At 40.3% G+C, this 22,119-nt stretch overlaps 1 protein-coding gene across 34 annotated transcripts in view; it reads left to right on the top strand.

The window, feature by feature from the left end:
- Positions 1-19,495, top strand: part of EIF4G3 (eukaryotic translation initiation factor 4 gamma 3) — a 377,718-nt gene extending 358,223 nt beyond the window's left edge. For 32 of the 34 annotated variants that reach the window (XM_021668355.2, XM_021668352.2, XM_021668354.2 and 29 more), the window contains 6 exons: positions 943-1,024; positions 3,348-3,446; positions 12,197-12,343; positions 13,608-13,689; positions 16,213-16,359; positions 18,884-19,495. In XM_021668355.2, the coding sequence (XP_021524030.1) occupies positions 943-1,024; positions 3,348-3,446; positions 12,197-12,343; positions 13,608-13,689; positions 16,213-16,359; positions 18,884-19,065 (739 nt within the window). In that variant the 3' untranslated portion in view covers positions 19,066-19,495. The remainder of the gene's footprint in view (positions 1-942; positions 1,025-3,347; positions 3,447-12,196; positions 12,344-13,607; positions 13,690-16,212; positions 16,360-18,883) is intronic. The other 2 variants (XM_064363412.1, XM_064363409.1) reach the window with 1 other exon arrangement.
- Positions 19,496-22,119: the final 2,624 nt, after the last annotated feature.

Raw genomic sequence — 22,119 nt, 5'->3', positions numbered from 1 at the left:
AAAAGTTGTTAATATAGTCAGGCTTTGCACTCTGTCACATGCCTTTTCTTTGAGATTAACTAAACATACTTAGCACATTAAAGTTTATGAGAATCCTATAGTAAAGCAATAAATAAAAACTAGTTAGCTTTGTTTAATTTAGCATTGCCTCACTTAGAGTAGAGATATCCTATGGAATACAGTTTGGGAAATACTGATTTAGACTATTAAAAAACTGGCTCCTTCTCTGTTTCATCCATAATTTCTTCCATAAAGAAAAGCTTCCTTTCTTAAAAATACTTTATAAAAGCATCACAATTCCCTGTTACGTAAGGTGCTCCTCCTTTTGGCTTGAAACGGAATTTACATAAACAAACAGATTACTGAGTCTGATCTTTGTGTTGCTTCTATCACTAAAGTGGTTACAGAAAAAGGAAAAACTGGCCGGGTGTGGTGGCTCACTCCCCAGCACTTTGGGAAGCTGAGGCGTGTGGATCACGAGGTCAAGAGATTGACACCATCCTGGCCAACATGGTGAAACCCCGTCTCTACTAAAAATACAAAAAATTAGCCGGACGTGGTGGCACGTGCCTATAATCCCAGCTACTTGGGAGGCTGAGGCAGGAGAATCGCTTGAACCCAGGAGGCAGAGGTTGCGGTGAGCTGAAGGTTGCAGTGAGCCGAGAATGCGCCATTAGCACTCTAGCCTGGGCAACAAGAGCGAAACTCCGTCTCAAAAAAAAAAAAAAAAGAGAGAGAAAGAAGAAGGGAAAACCATGAATTCTCATGTTCCTTTTCAGGGATTTCTGCTGAAAATAACTTAGAACATGTCCTGGAGCTTTGGCTTGCCCAGTATTATTTAGGTTGCATAGTATCTGGTTTTTGGTCACACATTGTTTGCCTCTTATTCTAGAAGAGAGGATTTCTTTATCTGTACTTAATTACTGCTCCTATCTTTTACAGAGAATTTAGCAAACCTTTACTTCCTGTTGGAAGAGCTGGAGTCTTGCTTTCTGAAATATTGCACCTTCTATGCAAACAAATGGTAAGTGTTAACTGAGTGCCAGCCTCTACAGCGTTATTAGGAAGGGCAGTAATCTTCATCTTGAGTTATCTGTGAATAGCTTAGGTCTCAGGGTGTAAGTAATTCCATTTTCTTTTATTCTCTGAAAAAAAAGTAAGGTCTCTGCTTCAATCCAGTTTTTTTCCTGAGGTGTATTTGTCCTTCTGTTTATTAATATTCTGGGGAAACAATTATCTAGTCTTGACTAGATTTGGTATAATTCTAAAGAATCTCAAGACATGTTTTATTTGTGGTTGATAATTTTTTCTTCCCTTGAAACAAAATGGGCATATCATTTCTACATTTTAATAGATCTCAAAGAAAAGCTCCGTAGAACTAGAGGCTGTCACTCTGTAAAGTCTGTGGCAGGCTGTCAATTTATAAAGTGGGAAACAGATAAATCTAAACCAATAATTTCAAAAGAGTGTGGAAGTGTCTGTTAGAAGTCTAAGAGGTTTGGGGAAGTGTTGTGGCATCACAAATGGAATGAAATGTCTAAGATGACAGACGTCAAAACAAAATAGAACTCAGAAATGATGATTCTGGAGTGATTTCTGACTGACTTGTGCCTGAGCCAAAGATATTGGATGATAGATTTTAATGTTTTTATAAGCATTGATTTTTTTAAAAGCCAGTGTTTCATTCCTCCCTCTGATACACAAGTCCTTCTGTATCCCATTTGTGTAGTCGTTACTCATAAACAGTTGCACTAAATATCCTGGTCTCTAGTTCTAGTTGATTATTTGCTAATACTATTCTTGCTTAATGGCACTAAAATTTTTACTGAACCCTAGTTTTTATGTCCAAAATTTTCTCCTCTCCAACCTACTTGACTTTAGTCCTTATTTAAAACTCACATTCTGGCCAGTGCAGTGGTTCACACCTGTAATCCCAGCACTTTGGGAGGCCAAGGTGGGTGGATCACTTGAGGTCAGGAGTTGGAGACCAGCCTGGCCAACATGGCGAAATCCTATCTCTACAAAAAATACAAAAATTAGCCAAGCATGGTGGAAGGCATCTGTAATCCCAGCTACTTTGAGGCTGAGGCAGAGAATTGCTTGAACCTGGGAGGCAGAGATTGCAGTGAGCCAAGATTGTGCCACTGCACTCCAGCCTGGGCAACAGAGCAAGACTGTCTCAAAATATAATAATAATAAATAAAAATAAAACTGACATTCTTACTTTTATTTGTAGAAACAGCACATTCCTACTTCTAAATAAAACTAAATTCTCAAAGAATATAAGCTTTGGAACCAGATGCCTGAGTTCAAATTCTGGTTCCGTTAAATTTTCAGCTATGCCTTGGACAAGTTACTCTATGAAGTAATTAATACATGGCTCTCAGATGACAACTGCAGCCTCAAACCTGGCATTTTCCTTTGTCACTGTGACTTTCTTGAGGTAGTGGACTTGTACCTCTTCATGTTTTTCTACCTGACAACAGCTCTTCTTTATTGTCTCTCTTGGGCTCAACCTTATGCTTCTTGCCCTTGAAACACCTCTCATACTTAGTTCAGGAGCAACAATTGCCTTAAGCATCCTTATATCAGGCGGCATCACTGTGGTCTATTATGAAGAGGGAGTCTAGTAAGGCCTCTTCAGTGGCTTATTTATTTATTTATTTATTTATTTATTTTATATATATATATATTTTTATTTTTTTAGAGGTGGGGTTTCACCATCTTGGCCAGGCTGGTCTTGAACTCCTGACCTCGTGATCCACCCATCTGTGCCTTCCAAAGTGCTGGGATTACAGGCGTAAGCCACGGCACCCGGCCCTTCAGTGGCTTTGAGAGCAGATACATACAGAGCTATCTAGGAAAAGACACAGTGTGGAATTTATAAACTCTGTGTATTGGACTCTTTTTGATGTTTATATTTATAAATCCCAAATTACCAGCTTGTAGCTCCCCAATCACCTCATAAATGAATTATTTAATCTTAAGCAGCTGTACTTATTCACTATTATATTTATGTACATTCAGACATCTTAGTTTGAAAGTAACAAGTCCTAAGAGATTAACTTTTTATCAATGAGGGAAAGTTTGTTTGTTTTTGAGACCGAGGTCTTGCTGTGTGTGTTGCCTGGGCTAGACTCACATTCCTGGGTGAAAACTGTCTTCCCACCTCAGCCTCCCAAGTAGCTAGGACTACAGGTGTGCACCAGTATGACCCACTGGAAAAGTTTTGACTTTTCAGCTTTTTGGGTTCTGTACTCTTGACTTCAGGCAAATCTTTTTTTTTTTTTTTTCCTATTTGTTCTTCCACTGTGAAAGTAAATGGATTGGGTTTATCTCTATTTTAGAGCCATAAGAAAGTGGGAGCCTTATGGAGGGAGGCTGACCTCAGCTGGAAGGACTTTTTACCAGAAGGAGAAGATGTACATAATTTTCTTTTGGAGCAGGTAAGAACAAGGCTTGTGTTTTGCTGTTTGATAGTATTTAGAGGAAATGAAGATAATTTCCTTAGTATTCTAGTCATTAAAATTACATCAAAATAGGAATCTCAGTAAAGATGTCATTTTAAGTTCATGCTTTTAAAGCTACTCTAACTGTGTTGTGGTCATTAGATGATTGATCTTTCCTTCTTTCCTCTCTCCCTCCCTCCCTCCCTCCCTTTTTGAGATGGAGTTTTACTCTTGTTACCCAGGCTGGAGTGCAGTGGCGTGATCTCGGCTTTTCGCAACCTCCACCTCCCGGATTCAAGCGATTCTCCTCTCAGCCTCCCGAGTAGCTGGGATTACAGGCATGCACCACCACACTTGGCTAATTTTGTACTTTTAGTAGAGACAGTGTTTCTGTATGTTGGTCAGGCTGGTCTCGAACTCCTGACCTCAGGTGATCCGCCTGCCTCAGCCTCCCAAAATGCTGGGATTACAGGCGTGAGCCACTGTGCCTGGTCGAGATAATTGGTATTTAAAAAAATAAAATGTAAAAGACTTAGCAACCTATAGAAAAAACAAGCTACAGGAAGCAGAAATGAAGTTGACAAATAAAGCAGGGTGACAGGGCCAAAGCTGCCTCTTGATTTCTGGGTCTGACAGCACACTGAAGCAGCCAGAAATTACTCTGTGGGGAATGGGGACTAGTATTACCCTTGTAAGGTAGAAGATTAGAGACAAGCTTATAGCTTGAAACTGCACAGATAAATTAAGTGCAAGGAAATAGACGCAGCTTATTATAGCCAGAACCTTAGCTAGCCTGCCTACTGACTTGGTAACTAGATCCAGAAATCCACAAAGCAGAAGACCTCAAGGTCAGTATAATCTGGTCCTACAGGAGGATTTGTGGTTAGGTTGAGGTAACCATAAAACAAATTAGATCAAGGAAAGTAACAGAAAGAAAACAAAACTCTCTTAAAACATTACTGAAAATCAAAATCCTAAAACACATGAGGAAAACTAAAGCTAAGACAGCCAACCAAATCAGGAATAAGGAGAAAAAAAAAAATCACTATAGGTAAAAAGAGAACAAGAATACAATCTGAAAATGACTTTAAAGTAAGTATGTTGTTCTGGAGAAAGACATTATATTAGGTTGCTAGGGATTAGCTTTCTTTTTGGTTGTAGTCTAGAACACTGAAGAGTATTCTTGCCACAGCAATAAGAACCTGTATGAAGCATGACTTCTGATGTGTTGCTGAACTCAGAAGAGGTGGAAGTAATTTCCTCCAAATGGACAAAAAGAATTAGTCAGGGACAAAAGCCAAAGATGAAACCTGAACTGTGAATAGTAATTACATGTGAAGGGCATATTGCCCAAAGGGCATACAGCCCACTGGGAAGATACTATTACAAATACTGCCAGATATCATGCAAAAAGTTGATTTAGTCCCAGCTCAGTATCACCTCGGCTCCCAGAAGAAGCAAATCAAAATGCTCTTTGGAGAAACATCCTCAGCTTAGGTCCCCTTATTTTCTACAAACATACATTATCTAAATATATAAGTTGACACTTGGTGTTCATTTAACATACAATGAAAGAAGTAAATATAAAAGTAAACAGACAGTAAGTAGTAGATTTAGACCCCATGGAGTTGAGGTAATATAATTATCATTCAGAGTATAAAATAAAGAGAAGGAATCACAAAAATGAGCAAATGAGACTAGTCCAAATGGCTAAAGAGATTTGAAAAAAAAAAAAAAAAAATGGTTTGGTGCAGTAGTGGCTTATGCCTTTAATCCTAGCACTGTGGGAGGCTGAGGCAAGAGAATCTGAAGCCAGGAGTTGGAGATCAGCCTTGGCATCATAGTGAGACCTGTCTTTATTAAAAAAAAAATTAGCTGGGTGTATTGGTGCACCTGTAGTCCTAAGTTACTCAAGAAACTGAGGCGGAAGGATTACTAGAGTCCGGGAGTTTAAGGCTGCAGTGAGAAACCATCACCACTGCACTCCAACCTAAGAGACAGAGCGAGGGCCTGTCGCAAGAACGCAGAAACAAATAAATGACACACATGCACACAACAAAAGTAGTAACTAGCTATCTAAGATATGTTAGGAGATTTGGAGGAAAGAGTGAGAGAACGTCTAACCTATCTAATTGGAGTCCCAGAAGGCAAATTAGACTGAATAGAGAAGAGGCAATATTTGAAGAGACATAGTTGAGACTTCTAGAGCTGATAAAATACACAAATCCATAATGAAAGCCTATATATGCCAAACGGGATAATTATATTTTAGTGAAACTGCATGATATCAAAGACAAATGAAAGGTTTTAAAGAAGCTAGAAAGAAGAAGCACATTACCTACCTGCTTCCTCTCAAAAAAGTATGCACACAGAAAAAGAGACTTTGCAATAGCAACCATGAAAGCCAGAAGATGGTAGAATAATCTTAGAATGCTGAGAAACTAGCAGTAAATGTAGAATTCCCTGTGCAGCGAAACTAACCTTTAAGAGTTAGGGCAATGCTTATTGAGAAACTTAATAACATAGTTCTACATACGCATGGGTCAAAGAAATCAAAAAGGATAGTAAAAACATTTTTAACTGAATAAAAACAAAAGCACGACATGTCATCGATATTTAGAAAAGAAGAAAGGCTCTAAATCAATGACCTCAGCTTCAACCTTAAGAAATTAGAAAAATAAGGCCGAGTGCAATGGCTCATGTCTATAATCCCAACACTTTGAGTGGCCAAGATAGGAGGATTGCTAGAGCCCAGGAGCTCTAGAGACCAGCCCAGGCAACAGAGCAGGACCCTGTCACTAAATAAATAAATAAGAAAAATAAGAGCTTCAAGTAAATAAAGGAAATAATAAACATTACATCATAAAACAATGAAATAGAATACTTTTTAGAGAAAAACCCATGAAATCAAAAGCTGGTTCTCCAGGAGGCAGAGGTTGCAGTGAGCCAAGATCACACCACTGCACTCCAGCCTGGGCAAGAGGCTGAGACTTCATCTCAAAAAAAAAAAAAAGAAGCTGGTTCTTTGAGAAGATAAAATTGATAAACCTCTAGCCAGATTGATGAGGAAAAAAAGTTTGAAAAGAAGGTACATATTACTAATATCTGGAATGAAAGAGGTAACATCACCATAGATTCTATACGTAAAAGTGGGTGAGGAAATTTTATGAATAATCTTTATGTCAGTAAATACACCAGCCAGGCGTGGTAGGTCATGCTTATAATCCAGCACTTTGAGAAGCCAAGGCAGGCAAATCACTTGAGCCCAGGAGTGCAAGACCAGCCTGTGAAACATGGTAAAACCCCACCTTTACAAAAAATACAAAAATAAGCCAGGCATGGTGGTACATGCCTGTAATCCTAACTACTCGAGAGGCTGAGGACCACTTGAGCCCAAAAGGACAAGGCTACAGTGAGCTGTAATCATGCCACTACACCCCAGCCTAGACAGCAGAGTGAGACCCTGTCTTCAAAAATAAATAACTCAATCTAGTTGGAATGAATAAATTTCTTTTTTTTTTTTTTGAGTCGGAGTTTCACTCTTGTTGCCCATGCTGGAGTGCAATGGCTCGATCTTGGCTAACTGCAACCTCTGCCTCCCAGGTTCTAGTGATTCTCCTTCCTCAGCCTCCCGAGTAGCTGGGATTACAGGCATGCACCACCACACCTGGCTAATTTTGTATTTTTAGTAGAGATGGGGTTTCATCATGTTGGTCAGGCTGGTCTCAAACTACCGACCTCAAGTGATCCACCCGCCTCGGCCTCGCAAAGTGCTGGGATTACAGGCATGAGCCACCGCGCCTGGTCACAAATTTCTTAAAAGATACAGACTACTAGGCCGGGCGCAGTGGCTCACGCCTGTAATCCCAGCACTTCGGGAGGCCGAGGTGGGTGGATCACGAGGTCAAGAGATCAAGACCATCCTGGCCAACATGGTGAAACCCCGTCTCTACTAAAAATACAAAAATTAGCTGGGCATGGTGGCGTGTGCCTATAGTCCCAGATACTCAAGAGGCTGAGGCAGGAGAATTGCTTGAACCCAGGAGGCAGAGGTTGCAGTGAGCCGAGATTGTGCCACTGCACTCCAGCCTGGCACCTGGTGACAGAGTGAGACTCTGTCTCAAAAAAAAAAAAAAAAAAAGATACAGACTACTAGAGCTATCTCAAGAGATGGATAACCCGCATATCTGTTAAAGAGATTGAATTTGTAATTTAAAATGTTCCCACAAAACAACTCCAGGCTTAATTCTACCAAACATTTAAAGAGGAAATAATACCCATTTATCAAAAGAATTCTACAACAACTATTCCAGAATATTGAAGAGAAGAGAGTACTTCTATGAGGCCAGCATTAGTCTGATACCAAAACCAAAGACATTTCAAAAATCTATAGACTAATATGCCTCATAAACATTGAGAAAAAATTCCCAATGCAATTTTAGAAAATAAAATCCAACAATATATAAAAAGAGTAATACATTATAATAAGGTAGGGTTGACTAGGTGCGGTAGCTCTTGCCTGTAATCCCAGCACTTTGGGAGACCAAGGATCATGAGGTCAGGAGTTTGAGACCAGTCTCACCAACTTGGTGAAACCTCGTCTCTACTAAAAATACAAAATTTAGCCAGGCGTGATGGCACATGCCTGTAATCCCAGCTACACGGGAGGCTGAGGCAGGAGAATTACTTGAACCTGGGAGGCGGAGGTTGCAGTGAGCCGAGATCACATCATTGCACTCCACCTCTGGGCAACAGAGCAAGACTCCATCTTGGAAAAATAAAAAAACATAAGGTAGGGTTTATCCCAGAAAGGTAAGGTTGGTTTAATATTTGAAAATTGATGTATAGATAATAGGGAAGATGGTGAAGTAGGAAGCTCCAGGAATCAGTCCCTCCACTGACACAAGTATTGAACTGGCAAGATCTGTTAGAGCCAACTGTCTTGGAACTGTGGAGTCTGGTTAAATACATGCATTGTCAACACCAGGGGAGTGCATGATGAAAAAAGAGTCTGATAAATTTTAGTGAATTTGGGAATTTTGCATAGAACCTGCCAGCACCCAGCCCTGTGTCAGACAGCTAGGAAACTGGCATCACGCTATTTCTGGTGCAGCTTCCTGGTGCCAGGTTGAACAATAAGGACTTAATTTTCTAAGGATTGGGGTTGTGCCTTTTAATCTGCCTGGCAGTTGACAGAGGCCAGTGCTGGGGCTGGCTGTTATTTCAACCATTTCAAGCTAAAGTAGCTTTTGAGGCTGTGACTATCAAAGTATTTAAGCAGTAGTGTTATGGGATCTCTAGGGTGTCAGTTTTTTTGGCCAGAAACCTCTGTGGCCCTGGTGCCTTTGCCCGAGTTCCTGTCATACATCCAGGAAGAATGAGGTACGCAGACAAGTGAAAGGTGAAGAAGAGTTTTATTTAGTGTTAGAACAGCTCAGAGGAGTGGGTACCTCCTCTCTAGTAGGCAGGTTGTCCCATGGAGTGTCCAGCTCTCTGCAGAGAGGAGGCTCTGGAGAGGATAGCTCCTCTCCACAGTCAGGTCATTTTGACATTTCTGCAGGTCTCTCTGAAGCTCTCAGTGGAGAGGGTACCTCCTCTCTGCTGGCAGGTGGTCTCTGCAGCTCTCAGCAGAGAAGGTACTCTCCTCTGCAGCTGGTCCTCCCATTGCCTCTTTGTCCTCTTCTTCCTCTAGCCATCTATTGCCCTGCTCTGGCTGAGCCCAGGGCGTTTATGGACCTTAGAGGGGAGGAAGTACAAGCCGATTGGTCCATAGGTGGCCATGCGTGGGCCGGGAAGAGGCACCATGAGTCCCCACTGCAGTCTGCTGGACTGACAGCCCAGCTCCCAGCCTTCAGGCCCTCCCTTGCATGAGGGTGGGTCCTTACTGGGGACCCTGCCCCCTTCCACCCAGGACTCTGTCTCCTGCTGACATTCATGGCCCTGGGACTTGGTCCCTACCCTGATCCGAGATCAGGGAGCAGATACCCCTGAGCCTGCAGGGACAGGGGATCCTTCCTAGAGCACCCAAGAGTGCAGGTTGCAGAGACACTCAGGTCCTATATGCCTGGAAGGGTCGCTACAGCTGCACCCCAGAGCTCCTACCCCACAAACTCAAAAGAGGCGGGGTTCCCACTTGTCCCGGCTCCTGCCTGCTTTGTGGAGTGGGAGGCCCAGGTCTGCAGCCACGGGTCTGGCAGCTGCGACAGCACCTGGGAGGGGAGATTCTGCCTGTTCCTAGCTCCCCCAAGAACACAGAGAGGCTCGGATCCACAGCTGCAGTTTGGGTGGCTGTAGCAGCACAGGGAGCTCCCATCCCAACTCAGAAGGGGCAGGGTTCCCACCGGCTCCAAGCAGTGTGCAGTCCCAGCTGCGCCTCCCTGCTACAGCCAGCACGTTGGCAGCCGCCACTGCCATCAATAGTATACCTCCCTCCCTCCATCCCACCCTCCCCCTACTTCTCTCTCACATCTCTCTCTCTTCTTTCCTCTCTCCTCTCTCCTCCCTCTCCCTGTCTCTTTCTCTCTTTTTTAAATTTAATTTTTATTTTAAGGTGACATGTACATTTCAGGTTTGTCATATAGGTAAACTTGTGTCATGGGGGTTTGTTGTACAGATTGTTTTGTCAGCCATAAGTTAAGCCTAGTACCCATAGTTCTTTTTCCTCTTCCTCCTCCCAACCTCTGCCTTCTGATAGGTTCCAGTGTGTGTTGTTCCCCTCTATGTTTCCATGTGTTCTCATTATTTAGCTCCCACCTATAAGTGAGAACATGTAGTATTTGGTTTTCTGTTCCTGCATTAGTTTGCTAAGGATCACTTGGCCCAGGAGGTCAAGGCTACAGTGAGCCATAATAGTGCCACTGCACTCTAACTTGGGTGAAAGAGCAAGACCCTGTCTGAATAAATATGAGACTTCAGTTTAAAAGAAAAAAAAAGGGAAATAATAAAATACATATGCATACACATACATATATATAATAAAATGAATAAATAAAAATATTTAGAGTATAGTTTGAAAAATGAGGTTGAAAAAATCTTGGTCTATATCCTGACTTTCACTTTGCTTAAAGAGCTTATGCTTCATGTTGTGCTTTTTTGCATCTATTGGAGCATCATGGATTGGATGTATAGTTAACCAATACTGAATCAGAAAAAATTGTAATATTGAGCCATGTTTTTAAAACCTTATGGAGCTGGGTGCGGTGATGCACACTAGCCTCAGTGGCTCAAGAGGCTGAGGCAGGAGGATCTTTGAGCCCCAGAGTTCAAGTCCAACCTGGCAACATAGTGAGACCCCGACTCAAAAATAAATAAATAATAAAACCTTATCAGGAAATATCATTTAGAGCTGCTACATAAGTGGTAGAAATGGAACAATCAGATGACAGAATTCAAGATAGTGGTTTTCACGTGGTGGATTGGGGGTAGGGCATAGGACTATACCAGAATATTCAAGGGCATTAGAGAATACCTAATGTGAATAATCTTTAATATTTTCATCTTTATGGTTTTTGTATAGTGAAGTTACATAAAACAAGGCATACCTATACACCTCATTGCTTTAGTCCCTTGAAAATGATGAATAATTTTGATTATAGATTTTCTTTTTCTTATTGAGACAGGGTCTCGCCCTATTGCCAGGCTGGAGTATAGTGGCACAATCACAGTTCACTGCAGCCTCGACCTCCCATGCTCAAGCAATCCTCCCATCTCAGCCTCCTGAGTAGCTGGGACCACAGGCGCATGCCACAACACCCAGATAATTTTTGTATTTTTTTTTTTTTTTTTTTTTTTTGGTAGAGATGGAGTTTTGCCATGTTGCCCAGGCTGGTCTCAAACTCCTGGAGTCAAGCAGTCCTCCTGCCTTGGCCTCCCAAAGTGCTGGGATTACTGGCATGAGTCACTGCACCCAGCCTGATTAGAGATTTTTTAAAACTACATATCTAAGTGCTAAACAATTATAGCATCATTTCTCACACTTACATTCAAAATGGTCATAACTTAACAAAGGCAAAACTATGGAGTTTTGAAAGCTGCTGAGTACCAATACTAATATTAAACCATAGGTTGCAGACAGGGAGTAAAATTGTACCCTTTTCTAAGGCTCCTCTTCTGCCTTAAAGAGCTATGTCACAGCTAAGAGCAAGATTGAAGCTCAAGATTATTTGCATGTAAGAATAGCATGGAGATAATTATAGGGGGTTTATTTCCTTCCTTTTAAGATACACAGTATGAGAAGTTGGCAAAATATTCAGGAGGATAATGGACTGACAGTCTTTCAAAACTATAATACAAACAGTTTGGCATGGTGAGTCCTGCCTGTAATCCCAGCACTTTGGGAGGCCGAGGAGGGTGGATTGTTTGAGCTCAGGAGTTCAAGACCAGCCTAGGCATCATGGCAAGACTCCTTCTCTACTAAAAATACAAAAAAGTAGCCAAGTATGGTGGTGCAAGTCTGGGGTCCCATCTACTCAGGAGGATGAGGTGGGAGGATTGCTTGAGCCCATGATGTGGAGGTTGCAGTGAGCCAAGATTGAGCCATTGCACTCCAGCCTTCGCAACAGAGCAAGACCCTGTCTCAAAAACAAACAACAACAACAAAAAAACTACAAACATAAAAATAACTTCTGCTGATCATTTTAATTCCATGTAAAAGAGAAGATATAACCTATGACTTTGTTCTTCTCTCAGGATGATAATAACATAGAATTATATTAATATGTTAATATGTTCCACCTTTTATGTTTCAGAATTTGGACTTCATAGAGTCTGACAGTCCCTGTTCCTCTGAAGCACTTTCAAAGAAAGAACTGTCTGCTGAAGAGCTAAATAAGCTACTCGAAAAACTCATTATTGAGGACAAAGCGAATGATGAACAGATCTTTGACTGGGTGGAGGTATGAATACTATGTCACCTTCCCTGATACTTCTACAGGAAAGATTCTTGTGGGATCCCCTCAAGTCACATACCTATCTGTTCACTTCATGAGTTTTTAACCTTAATGAAACTAGTTTTTACATGCTGTGTTTTTTTTTTGCCATCCTTCGAAAGAGGAACAGTTTTTTCACCACTTAAGGGGTTAAGTAATGCTTGAGATTAACCTCTAATTCACATTAAAATTAAGATGAAAAAGCAGTGTTTGCACATGTAAAAATAGTTACATGCTTCTGAGTAAGTAGTCATTAAAATACACTGCAGTTGTGGTGTCGTTCTTTTATAGATTGAGTAGATTATCTTCATATGGATTTTTTATTGAGGGATAAAATGTTTTTAAGTGGTTATACTTTGAAATGTATAAGTACATAACACTGTATAATTGAAAGAGTAGAGGATAGGCAGTGAGAAGGACCCTGAAAAACTAAATACTGCTAATTCAAACATTTATATATAGAACTGGCAATAACCAAATTATTTTTCAGTGAATCGGACATTTAACAAGAATGTGCAAAAATGTGACTTGTCTGTTCTTAGTGCCAGATTGGTCCTGATTTTCAGGGGATAATTTCTCTGGTATGCAAAGGTTTTTTTTTTGTTTTTTTTTTTTGTTTGTTTTTTTGAGATGGAGTTTTGCTCTTGTTGCCAAGGCTGGAATGCAGTGGCGTGATCTCGGCTCACTGCAACCTCCACCTCCTCATTAAAACGATTCTCCTGCCTAAGCCTCCACCCGCCACTGGGCATAGCTAATTTTTGTATTTTTAGTAGAGACAGGGTTTCACTGTGTTGGCCAGGGTGGTCTCGAACTCCTGAACTCAAGTGATCCATCCTCTTTAGCCTCCTAAAGTGCTGGGATTACAGGCATGAGCCATCACACCCACCCGGCCTGTTTTTTGTTTTCTTGAGACAAGGTCTCACTCTGTCACCCAGACTGGAGTACAGCAGTGCAGTCATAGCTCACTGCAGCCTTGAACTCTTGGGATCAAGTAATTCTCTCATCTTAGTCTCCCAGGTAGCTGGGAACACAGGCATGTGCCACCACGCCCAGCTTTTTTTTTTTTTTTTGTAGAGACAGGGTCTCACTATATTGCCCAGACTGGTCTCAACTCCTAGCCTCAAGTGATCCTCCTATCTCAGCTTCCCAAAGTGTTGGGATTATCAGCATGAGCCTCTATGCCTGGCTGAGCAAGGGTATCTTTAATTGTTTTATTTCTTTTTGATTTTAGGCTAATCTAGACGAAAGCCAGATGAGTTCACCTACATTCCTTAGAGCTTTAATGACTGCCGTTTGTAAAGCAGCTATTATAGGTAAGTAACATTTCTGAAGGCAGCTCATAACATCCGAAATCCCCATTATGTCAACTACTAAGTATACAGTTTGATTTTACATTGTTTTCAAAACTTGCCCTATGTAGCATACTTTTCTGTGCACTGCCCTTTCTGTCTGTGATGCCTGGTTGCCTCAAGCATGTCTGCCTACAGAGAACCCAGATCTAAACAGCTACCGCATACCTTGCATGCTCCTTGCGTTGTTTTTTATTACATTGTGTGTAGATTTTCCTTCACCTTTTTACCTCTAACATTCAGCCCTGCCTCCTCCTTCCAATCATGAATTATAATGAATGGGTTGAATATTCTTGACCTAATTATCAGTATAGGCCTAGTCTCATCAAAAAAGTTATTTTATGTAAGTACATATATGAAGGAAAAAAAATACCAAGTTTCTCCTGTTCTTCGTTGACTTTATATAATAAGAATTTTATTGATTTCTCAATTGTTAAAATGGATAGGATTAGGGTCAGTAGACATCCTAAATATCCCAAGCTGTATACAATATTTAACATGATTCAATGAAGACATCTCTTTAGTTTCAGGTAGAAATTCACATTTCTATCACTGAAATGAGAAAAAAAATCATCAGCACAAAAGGTGTCTCAGAATTTCAGCTGTCTGTATTATTTTAGAAGATAGCTTCCTGCCACTTAATTTAGCTTCAGAATTGTAATTTAAGATTTTTAGTGAATTTATTTTCAGTGTTCTTTAATGAAATAAATATCAAAGCTAAGTAGAAAGTCTTCATGAAATTTTTAAAAATCATTTTCAGTATCCATAGAACCATGATACTACTTTGGTGTTTTAAAATTAGAGTTGGGAAGTCCAAAAGCTGTTTAGTTTTTGTTTTCTTGAGACAAGGGGTCGCTATGTTGCCCAGGCTGGACGTGAACTTTTGAGCTTAAGCTATCCTATCACCTCAGCTTCTTGAGTAGCTGGGATTACAAGCATGAGCCACAATGCCCAGCACAAAATCTGCTTTTAAAAACAAAATTGTGTCTTAGCGATAACTTACAGATAATATAAATCCTTATGTGTCTTGGCACTGAGGATGCTTTTCATTTCTCAGCCCCTTTTTATCATTCCTTTCCCTCAAAAGGCCTAGATGAGGTATGTTATCTGGCACTACCACAGTTAGTTTTTATCCTAGTAATAACAAATGGTTCAAATTATTTTACCCTTCTGAAAAGATTTGTATTAAGTGTCACTTTAATTTCCTTTTCTAATGTTGCTTTTTTCATGTTGCTTTTTTAAAGTACTCACTTGAAATTCCTACTTTATGTTTCATTTATTTCTGATTGACAAATCATAATTGTATATGTTTATGGGGTACAATGTGATGTTTTGATATATCTATCCAATGTGGAATGATTGAATCAAATTAATTAACATATCTGTCACCTCACTTTTTTTATAAGACATTTGATTAATTTTGTTTTTGTAGTTTGTCATAAAACCACTGTTGGCCAGGCACGGTGGCTCATGCCTGTAATCCCAGCACTTTGGAAGTCCAAAGCAGGTGGATCACAAGGTCAGCAGTTCGAGACCAGCCTGGCCAACAGAGTGAAACCCCATCTCTATTAAAAATACAAAAATTAGCCAAATGTGGTGGTGGGCACCTGTAGTCCCAGCTACTTGGGCGGCTGAGGCAGGAGAATCTTTTGAACCCAGGAAGCAGAGGTTGTAGTGAGCTGAGACCCCTGCCTTGCACTCCAGTCTGGGTGACAAAGCAAGTCTCCCATCCCAAAAAAAAAAAACAAAAAACAGTGAAACCACTGTCATTGTTTCATTATAATTAAAGATAATTGTGTGTACTACTCCTGAGGGAAAACAGCATTCAAAATACATCCCCCTCCATGTTTTTTATTATTTGTGAGAGAATGTCTCATTAATAATTTCATAACATTTTGCATTTTATTTGCCTTAGACCTTCTTGCCTCCTCTTCTCTTGTAGAGCCACATGAGTCCTTTGTACTCAGAAAATTGAAAATGAGCCAGGTGCAGTGGCTCATGCTTGTAATCCCAGCACTTTGGGAGGCCAAGGCAGAAGGAATGCTTGAGCCCGGGAGTTGAAGACTAGCCTGGGCAATGTAGTGAGACCCCATCTCTATTATTTTAAAAAAACTAAAAAAGGATAAAAAGGAAGAGGCTGGGTGCAGTGGCTCATGCCTGTAATCCCAGCACTTTGGGAGGCTGAGGCAGGTGGGTCGCCTGAGGTCAGGAGTTGGAGACAGGCTGACTGATACAGTGAAACCCTGTCTCTGCTAAAAATACACAAAAAAATTAGCCAGGCTTGGTGGTGGGTGCCTGTAGTCCCAGTTACTTGGGCGTCTGAGACAGGAGAATTGCAGAGGTTGCAGTGAGCTGAGATTGCTCCATTGCACTCCAGCCTGAGCAACGGAGGGAGACTGCCTCAAAAAAAGGAAAAGAAAAAGAAAATTAAAGATAATTCTGTGTTAACTCCTTAAATGTAATTCCTAGTTCTTCTATCACCTTTAGCCGACTGTTCTACCTTCAGAGTGGACACTGCTGTTATCAAGCAGAGAGTGCCGATCTTACTCAAGTACCTAGACTCAGATACAGAGAAGGAACTGCAAGCACTTTATGCACTACAAGCATCAGTAGTAAAACTTGATCAACCTGCCAGTAAGTTTATCTCATGTTACAGTTAATCCATCCAGTGAATGAGATTTATCCAAGCCAGGACTTCAGAGATGATGTAGGGTTTGAACAATGGACAATAAAAGAATCACTAATAATAAAAACACATATAACTAACTTTAATAAATCTGAATTTGGCCAGGTACAGTGGCTCGTGCCTGTAATCCTAGCACTTTGGGAGGCCACGATGGGTGGATCACTTGAGGTCAAGAGTTCAAGACCAGCCTGGCCAACATGGTGAAACCCCATCTCCCCTAAAAATACAAAAAGTATCTGGGTGTGGTGGCGTGTGCCTGTAGTTCCAGCTACTAGGGAAGCTGAGGCATGAGAACCGCTTGAACCTGGGAGGTGGAGGTTGCAGTGAGCCAAGATCGCACCACTGCACTCTGGCCTGGGCAAACAGAGCAAGATTCCATCTTAAAAAAAAAATCTGAACTTGTTATATACTTGTATGAAAAAATCACAACAAGAAAACTATTTAGATTAGGTTATTTCATCCTCATTCTAGGGCAGGCCTAATAAAACTTTATACAGTGATGGAAGTATATCCATACCATTAAGTATGGTAACCATGAGCCACATGTAGCAATTCTATACTTAAATGTATCTGTTGTGACTTAGGAACTGAATTATTGACTTTAAATTTAATAGCCCACAGTTGGCTCGTGGCTTCTGTATTGGACAACGCAGATCTAGGGCATGAAAATGGTTAATGATGTTGAAGATGATACTCTAGAATCTTTAGACACCCAACAAAGACTCTAAGTATAGTATATTTACCATGGTGTTTTTACTAAGGAGTTTCAGAATAGTTTTTAGTTGTTATAATTAATTCTTGGCTAATGAAACAAAGTAACCTGTACACTTAAATCTCAGTGATACTTAGCATTAACTAATCATTTTTATTACATCTTGAAAATTCAGTTTAAATTTGTGAAAGTGGGCGGTACATAGCTGTTAGAGATAGCACTGAGGTAGTTGTTTGGTAGTTCCTTATTTTTGGTTTTATAAAATTCCTTTCATAGTCCTGCTGAATCGCTCTGGGAGATAAAGGAAAAGATCAAAACAAATTAGCTTTATAATGTAATTGAAAAGATAGTCTACTGTGAATCAGAGAATTTGATAATATTAACCTTGACTAATATAATTACAAAGAAATCTCTTAAAAAAAAAAGGTTAATATGGGCCAGGTGCAGTGGCTCACGCCTGTAATCCCAGCACTTTGGGAGGCCAAGGCAGGTGGATCACCTGAAGTCAGGAGTTTGAGACCAGCCTGGCCAACATGGTGAAACCTCATCTCTACTAAACATACAAAATTAGCTGGGCACAGTGGCTCGCTCCTGTAGTCCCAGCTACTGGGGAGGCTGAGGCAGGAGAATCACTAGAACCTAGGAGGCAGAGGTTGCAGTGAGCCAAGATCATGCCATTGCACTTAAGCCTGGGCAAAAAGAGCAAAACTCCATCTCAAAAAAAAAAAAAAAAGGTTAATATGACTTAGAGAAACCTAATATTGATTCGCATTTATTGTTTATTCTACTGCCTCCCTCCATTAATATAAATGATCAGAGAGCTGACTATAATAACTAATAAGATAATAACTTATTATCTTGATAACTATAATTCTCTGTTTTACTATGAGAGTAAACCCGAGAATTAAAATCACATAGATAGTTTGGACATTTAAAACGATAAATAACAGGTATAGTTTCACTGGATAAATCCTTTACCCATGTTTTCCATGTGAATGATCACCTCTTCATTTTTAAAACAACATTACAAGGAAGAAAAAGCATATCCTGCCTTTCCACCTGCCCCCTCAAATTTGTAAAAATAATATAGTAAACTTTCAATGCAGAAAATAGTAAAAAGAAAGTAAAAATCTACTCATATTTAAATTTTGTAGTGTTTAGGTTGGGATAAACATCATATGAAACAGCTTCACAAGTATCAGAAAATAGTTCAAATAGGGCCAGGCACGGTTGCTCACGCCTGTAATCTCAGCACTTGGGGAGGCCAAAGCAGGCGGATCACCTGAGGTCAGGAGTTTGAGACCAGCCTGGCCAACATGGTGAAACCCTGTCTCTACTAAAAATATAAAAATTAGCTGAGCGTGGTGGCGAGCACCTGTAATCCCAGCTACTTGGGAGGCCAAGGCAGGGAAATTGCTTAAATCCAGGAGGTGGAGGTTGCAGTGAGCCAAGATTGCACCACTGCACTCCAGCCTGGGGACAGAGAAAGATTGTCTCTCAAAAAAAAAAAAAAAAGTTCAAATTGAACAAAATAATAGGAATAAAAAATAATTTAGACTGCTTCAATCTTTTTCCCTCTTATTTAAACAAGTTGTTGGGCTGTTTCTACTATCAAGAGCAAGTATGATGAATTGCCATTATTGCTTTTTTCTGGAGGAATTAATGTGCATTTATTCAGTCATTCATTATTTTGAAATACATTCTTTTCCTCATAACTACAGTGTCCGAAAGCTTATAGTTTATTTTCACCCTCCTTGCAGATTTGTTGCGGATGTTTTTTGATTGCCTATACGATGAGGAGGTGATCTCTGAGGATGCCTTCTACAAATGGGAGAGCAGCAAGGACCCTGCAGAACAGAATGGGAAGGGAGTGGCCCTGAAATCTGTCACGGCATTCTTCACATGGCTGCGGGAAGCAGAAGAAGAGTCTGAAGATAACTAAAACTTCAAATACACAAAACGAAACAAAAGAAACAATTTAAGTATTTTTTTAAAAAGTTTCACATCTTCGCCAATCACAGTGCAGCAAGGCCAATTCTCGCAGAAACCCCCACATGTGCACAAGTGGGAGAGGGAAAAGAGAGAAAAAGGTGATCATGGAGGACAAAGGTACTGGGAAAAGTAAACTGCAAACCTTAGGGCGGGAGCACTGAAACCAAAATACATGTATTATTTATAGAAAATATTTTCTGTTTTAATCTTTTCTTTTTAAACAAGGACTCATACTTTAAAAAAATGTTTAGCAAAAAAAAATGTTGAGAACTTTTAATTTATTTTAAGGACTGCAAATGCCAGTGTAATTTTTTAATTTGCAGTTTCTGTAAACATCTTGTATAATAGAAAAGCAGAGAAATAAATTTCCCTCCCCTTCAGATGCACCTCATGTTTGTTTTAAGGTATAGCATTTAGTTCAGATTTGAGAAAGTTTGGGGTGAACAAGGTAAGAAAGATTTTTTTTTTTTGGCATCAAATCTTTCTGCCTGCCTCTCAGCTTGCTTCAGAAAATTTAAAAAATCACAATAGTAATCAAAACATACATAACATTCAAACAGAAGGAAATGCTGTGGACCACAGAACTCCAAGAATTGTTTAAAAAAAAAAAGTGCTACCCTGGTCAAAGTACTCTTAGTAATTTTGAAATCTTTAGAGCAACTTTAAGGCTTGTAAATACATAGAACAAATATTTAAAAAAAAAAAAAAGAAATTGACTCAATACTATTTCTTTTCACTTTGAAAATATAAAGAACAAAATAAAGACAAACATTGCAAGTTTAAAAGAAAGTAAAGTGACTTCTCCTTTGGACAGCTGCTGCATATGTGCCCATTCCTGGGGGTGCTTTCTGGCTATTTATTGTCTAATTCAAATCACTCCTGAGGGGAGAGAGATAAAACGAGAGAGAGTGTGTGTGTGTGCGTGTGTGCACTTGTATGTGCGTGCACATATATGTATGTATATGTCTCTACTCGCTGAAAAGGCAAGCTACTTTGTGGGTAAGGAGGGCACTTATGCTTGGGTGGGTATGCCCCTCTGGAAGTCCAGTAAAACTGATTTCCAACACTAACTAGAAATGCATTCAGGACAGCAAACCTCAGGGCAGTCGTTTAGATAACTAAGTTTTCCGCTATATGTATCCGGACTTAGGACACTAATTCACTTTGAGACTGTCACTACTACTGATTTTTAAATCTTCCATCAATTGCCTGAAATGCTTAAGAAACCCAAAGATGTCTTCTAAAGAATGAAGAAAACCAAAAGCTATGTTACGCTTTTACAAAAGTAGGGGTGGGATTTAAAATCAAACCAATACTATGTATGAAAATCACATTTTGTCTGCCAACTCCAACCTCATTCAAGCCATTCTGGTGAGTATAAAGCTAACTGTGGGCCTCTGCTTTGGCCTTTGCTTCTCTTACAGATATTGGAGTGCTGTGCTTTCTAATTTTCCTACCCTTTCCAACCCTAGAGTTGTAGTCTCTACAGATGGTTTTCCATTTGAGTTGTTTGTGGGCCATCACCCTACAAAATGTATTGAAGAAAGCCAGACTACTCCCAGATAAATGGTCTTTGTCTTTTGTATCTGGGTAACAAGAGCGTCCTGCTGGCTTCCATCTCTGAAAAAATATCCACATTAAGAGACTTGGCAAGACTTGTGAAACACAAGAACAAAATTTTCTATAGCAATAAAATGTTTTTCTGAAGTGTAGTTGAACACAATATAAGATCCCACTACATAAGTCCACAGAGGCCATTTTTAAGTGGTAGAATGCTGTACACCAGTGGTCCCGAATGTGTAACATAGATCCCTTACATGTGCAGCTCACGATAGAGTTTGTGCTCCTACGAGAATCTAATGCCGTCACTGATCTGACAGCAGGTGGAGCTCAGGTGGAAATGCTTGTTCACCCACCGCTCACCTTCTGCTGTGCAGCCCAGTTTCTAAGAGGCCATGGACCAGTACCTGTCCTTGGCCCAGGGGTTGGGGACCCCTGCCGTATGCTGCTTTTGTTTTGTTTTGAGACAGGGTCTTGCTTTGTCACCTAGACTGGAGTGCAGTGGCTTGATCATGGCTCACTATAGCCTCTAACTCCTGGGCTCAAGCCATCCTCCTGCCTGCCTCACCCTCCCCAGTAGCTGGGATTACAGGTATATAGCACCACAGAATACTACTGTTGAAGGACCAAGTCCTGAAAGTCTTTTGAAAGGCATGTGACAGCATCAGCCATAAAAGATAAGACCTGAAAAGCTGTTTTGGGGCCTGACCACGGGCTTTGCCTGGGATCCCTCAGTTGGGAGAAGCAACCTGGTTCTATGATCAACTGAGTTAACAACCTCCAGAATCAAAGTGAGACAATTATGATCAAGGAATCTCCTCTGAGTGATAGAACTGTTTTAGAGGGTATTTATAGCACTCACAGGGTTTGAGGGATGGGGAGTTCGGGGGAATACAGGGTGGTGACTGCGTCTTGAGAATCAGTAGATGTTTTTTGCAGGGGTCTGATGAGGGAGGGATTTTAGGTAGTAGAGATGGCCTATTTATCAGTATTTTAGATATTAACAAGTGTAAGGAATGGAGGAGAGAGAGAAATATTTTTGAAGGAACAATTAAAGGAAAAATATCTTAAGATAAAAACATCTCTAGTACAATGACAGAAATAATGTTAGAAATCTCACCTATAACATGAAGTGTGATGAAGACACTACAAAATAAGCTTTGACTATCTTGTTGCTGTGGACACAGAATGTTTGCTAGGATCAGAAAAGTTACCTAATGACAAAACATAAGCAAAGTAAGATAACTGACCCATATAATATCAACTGAACTGCAAAACGTTGTCAAGATTATTACCCTCTTTAGTCTTTTTACTGAAATATAGGGCTTGGCAATTTTTGTTTTAATGTATTAGGTGACATTGCCAACATTGATATGCCAGCACTCCTTTAAGCTGTAGCAAAAGCTCTTTCACCAATTTCAAATTTGGAAACAGGTCCAATGCT

Source organism: Aotus nancymaae, unplaced genomic scaffold, assembly GCF_030222135.1.
Source record: "Aotus nancymaae isolate 86718 unplaced genomic scaffold, 86718_ANA_hifiasm-v0.15.2.pri h1tg000053l, whole genome shotgun sequence".
Taxonomy (NCBI): domain Eukaryota; kingdom Metazoa; phylum Chordata; class Mammalia; order Primates; family Aotidae; genus Aotus; species Aotus nancymaae.
The sequence above is the reverse complement of the archived record's forward strand: the minus strand, read 5'-3'. Positions and strand labels throughout refer to the sequence as shown.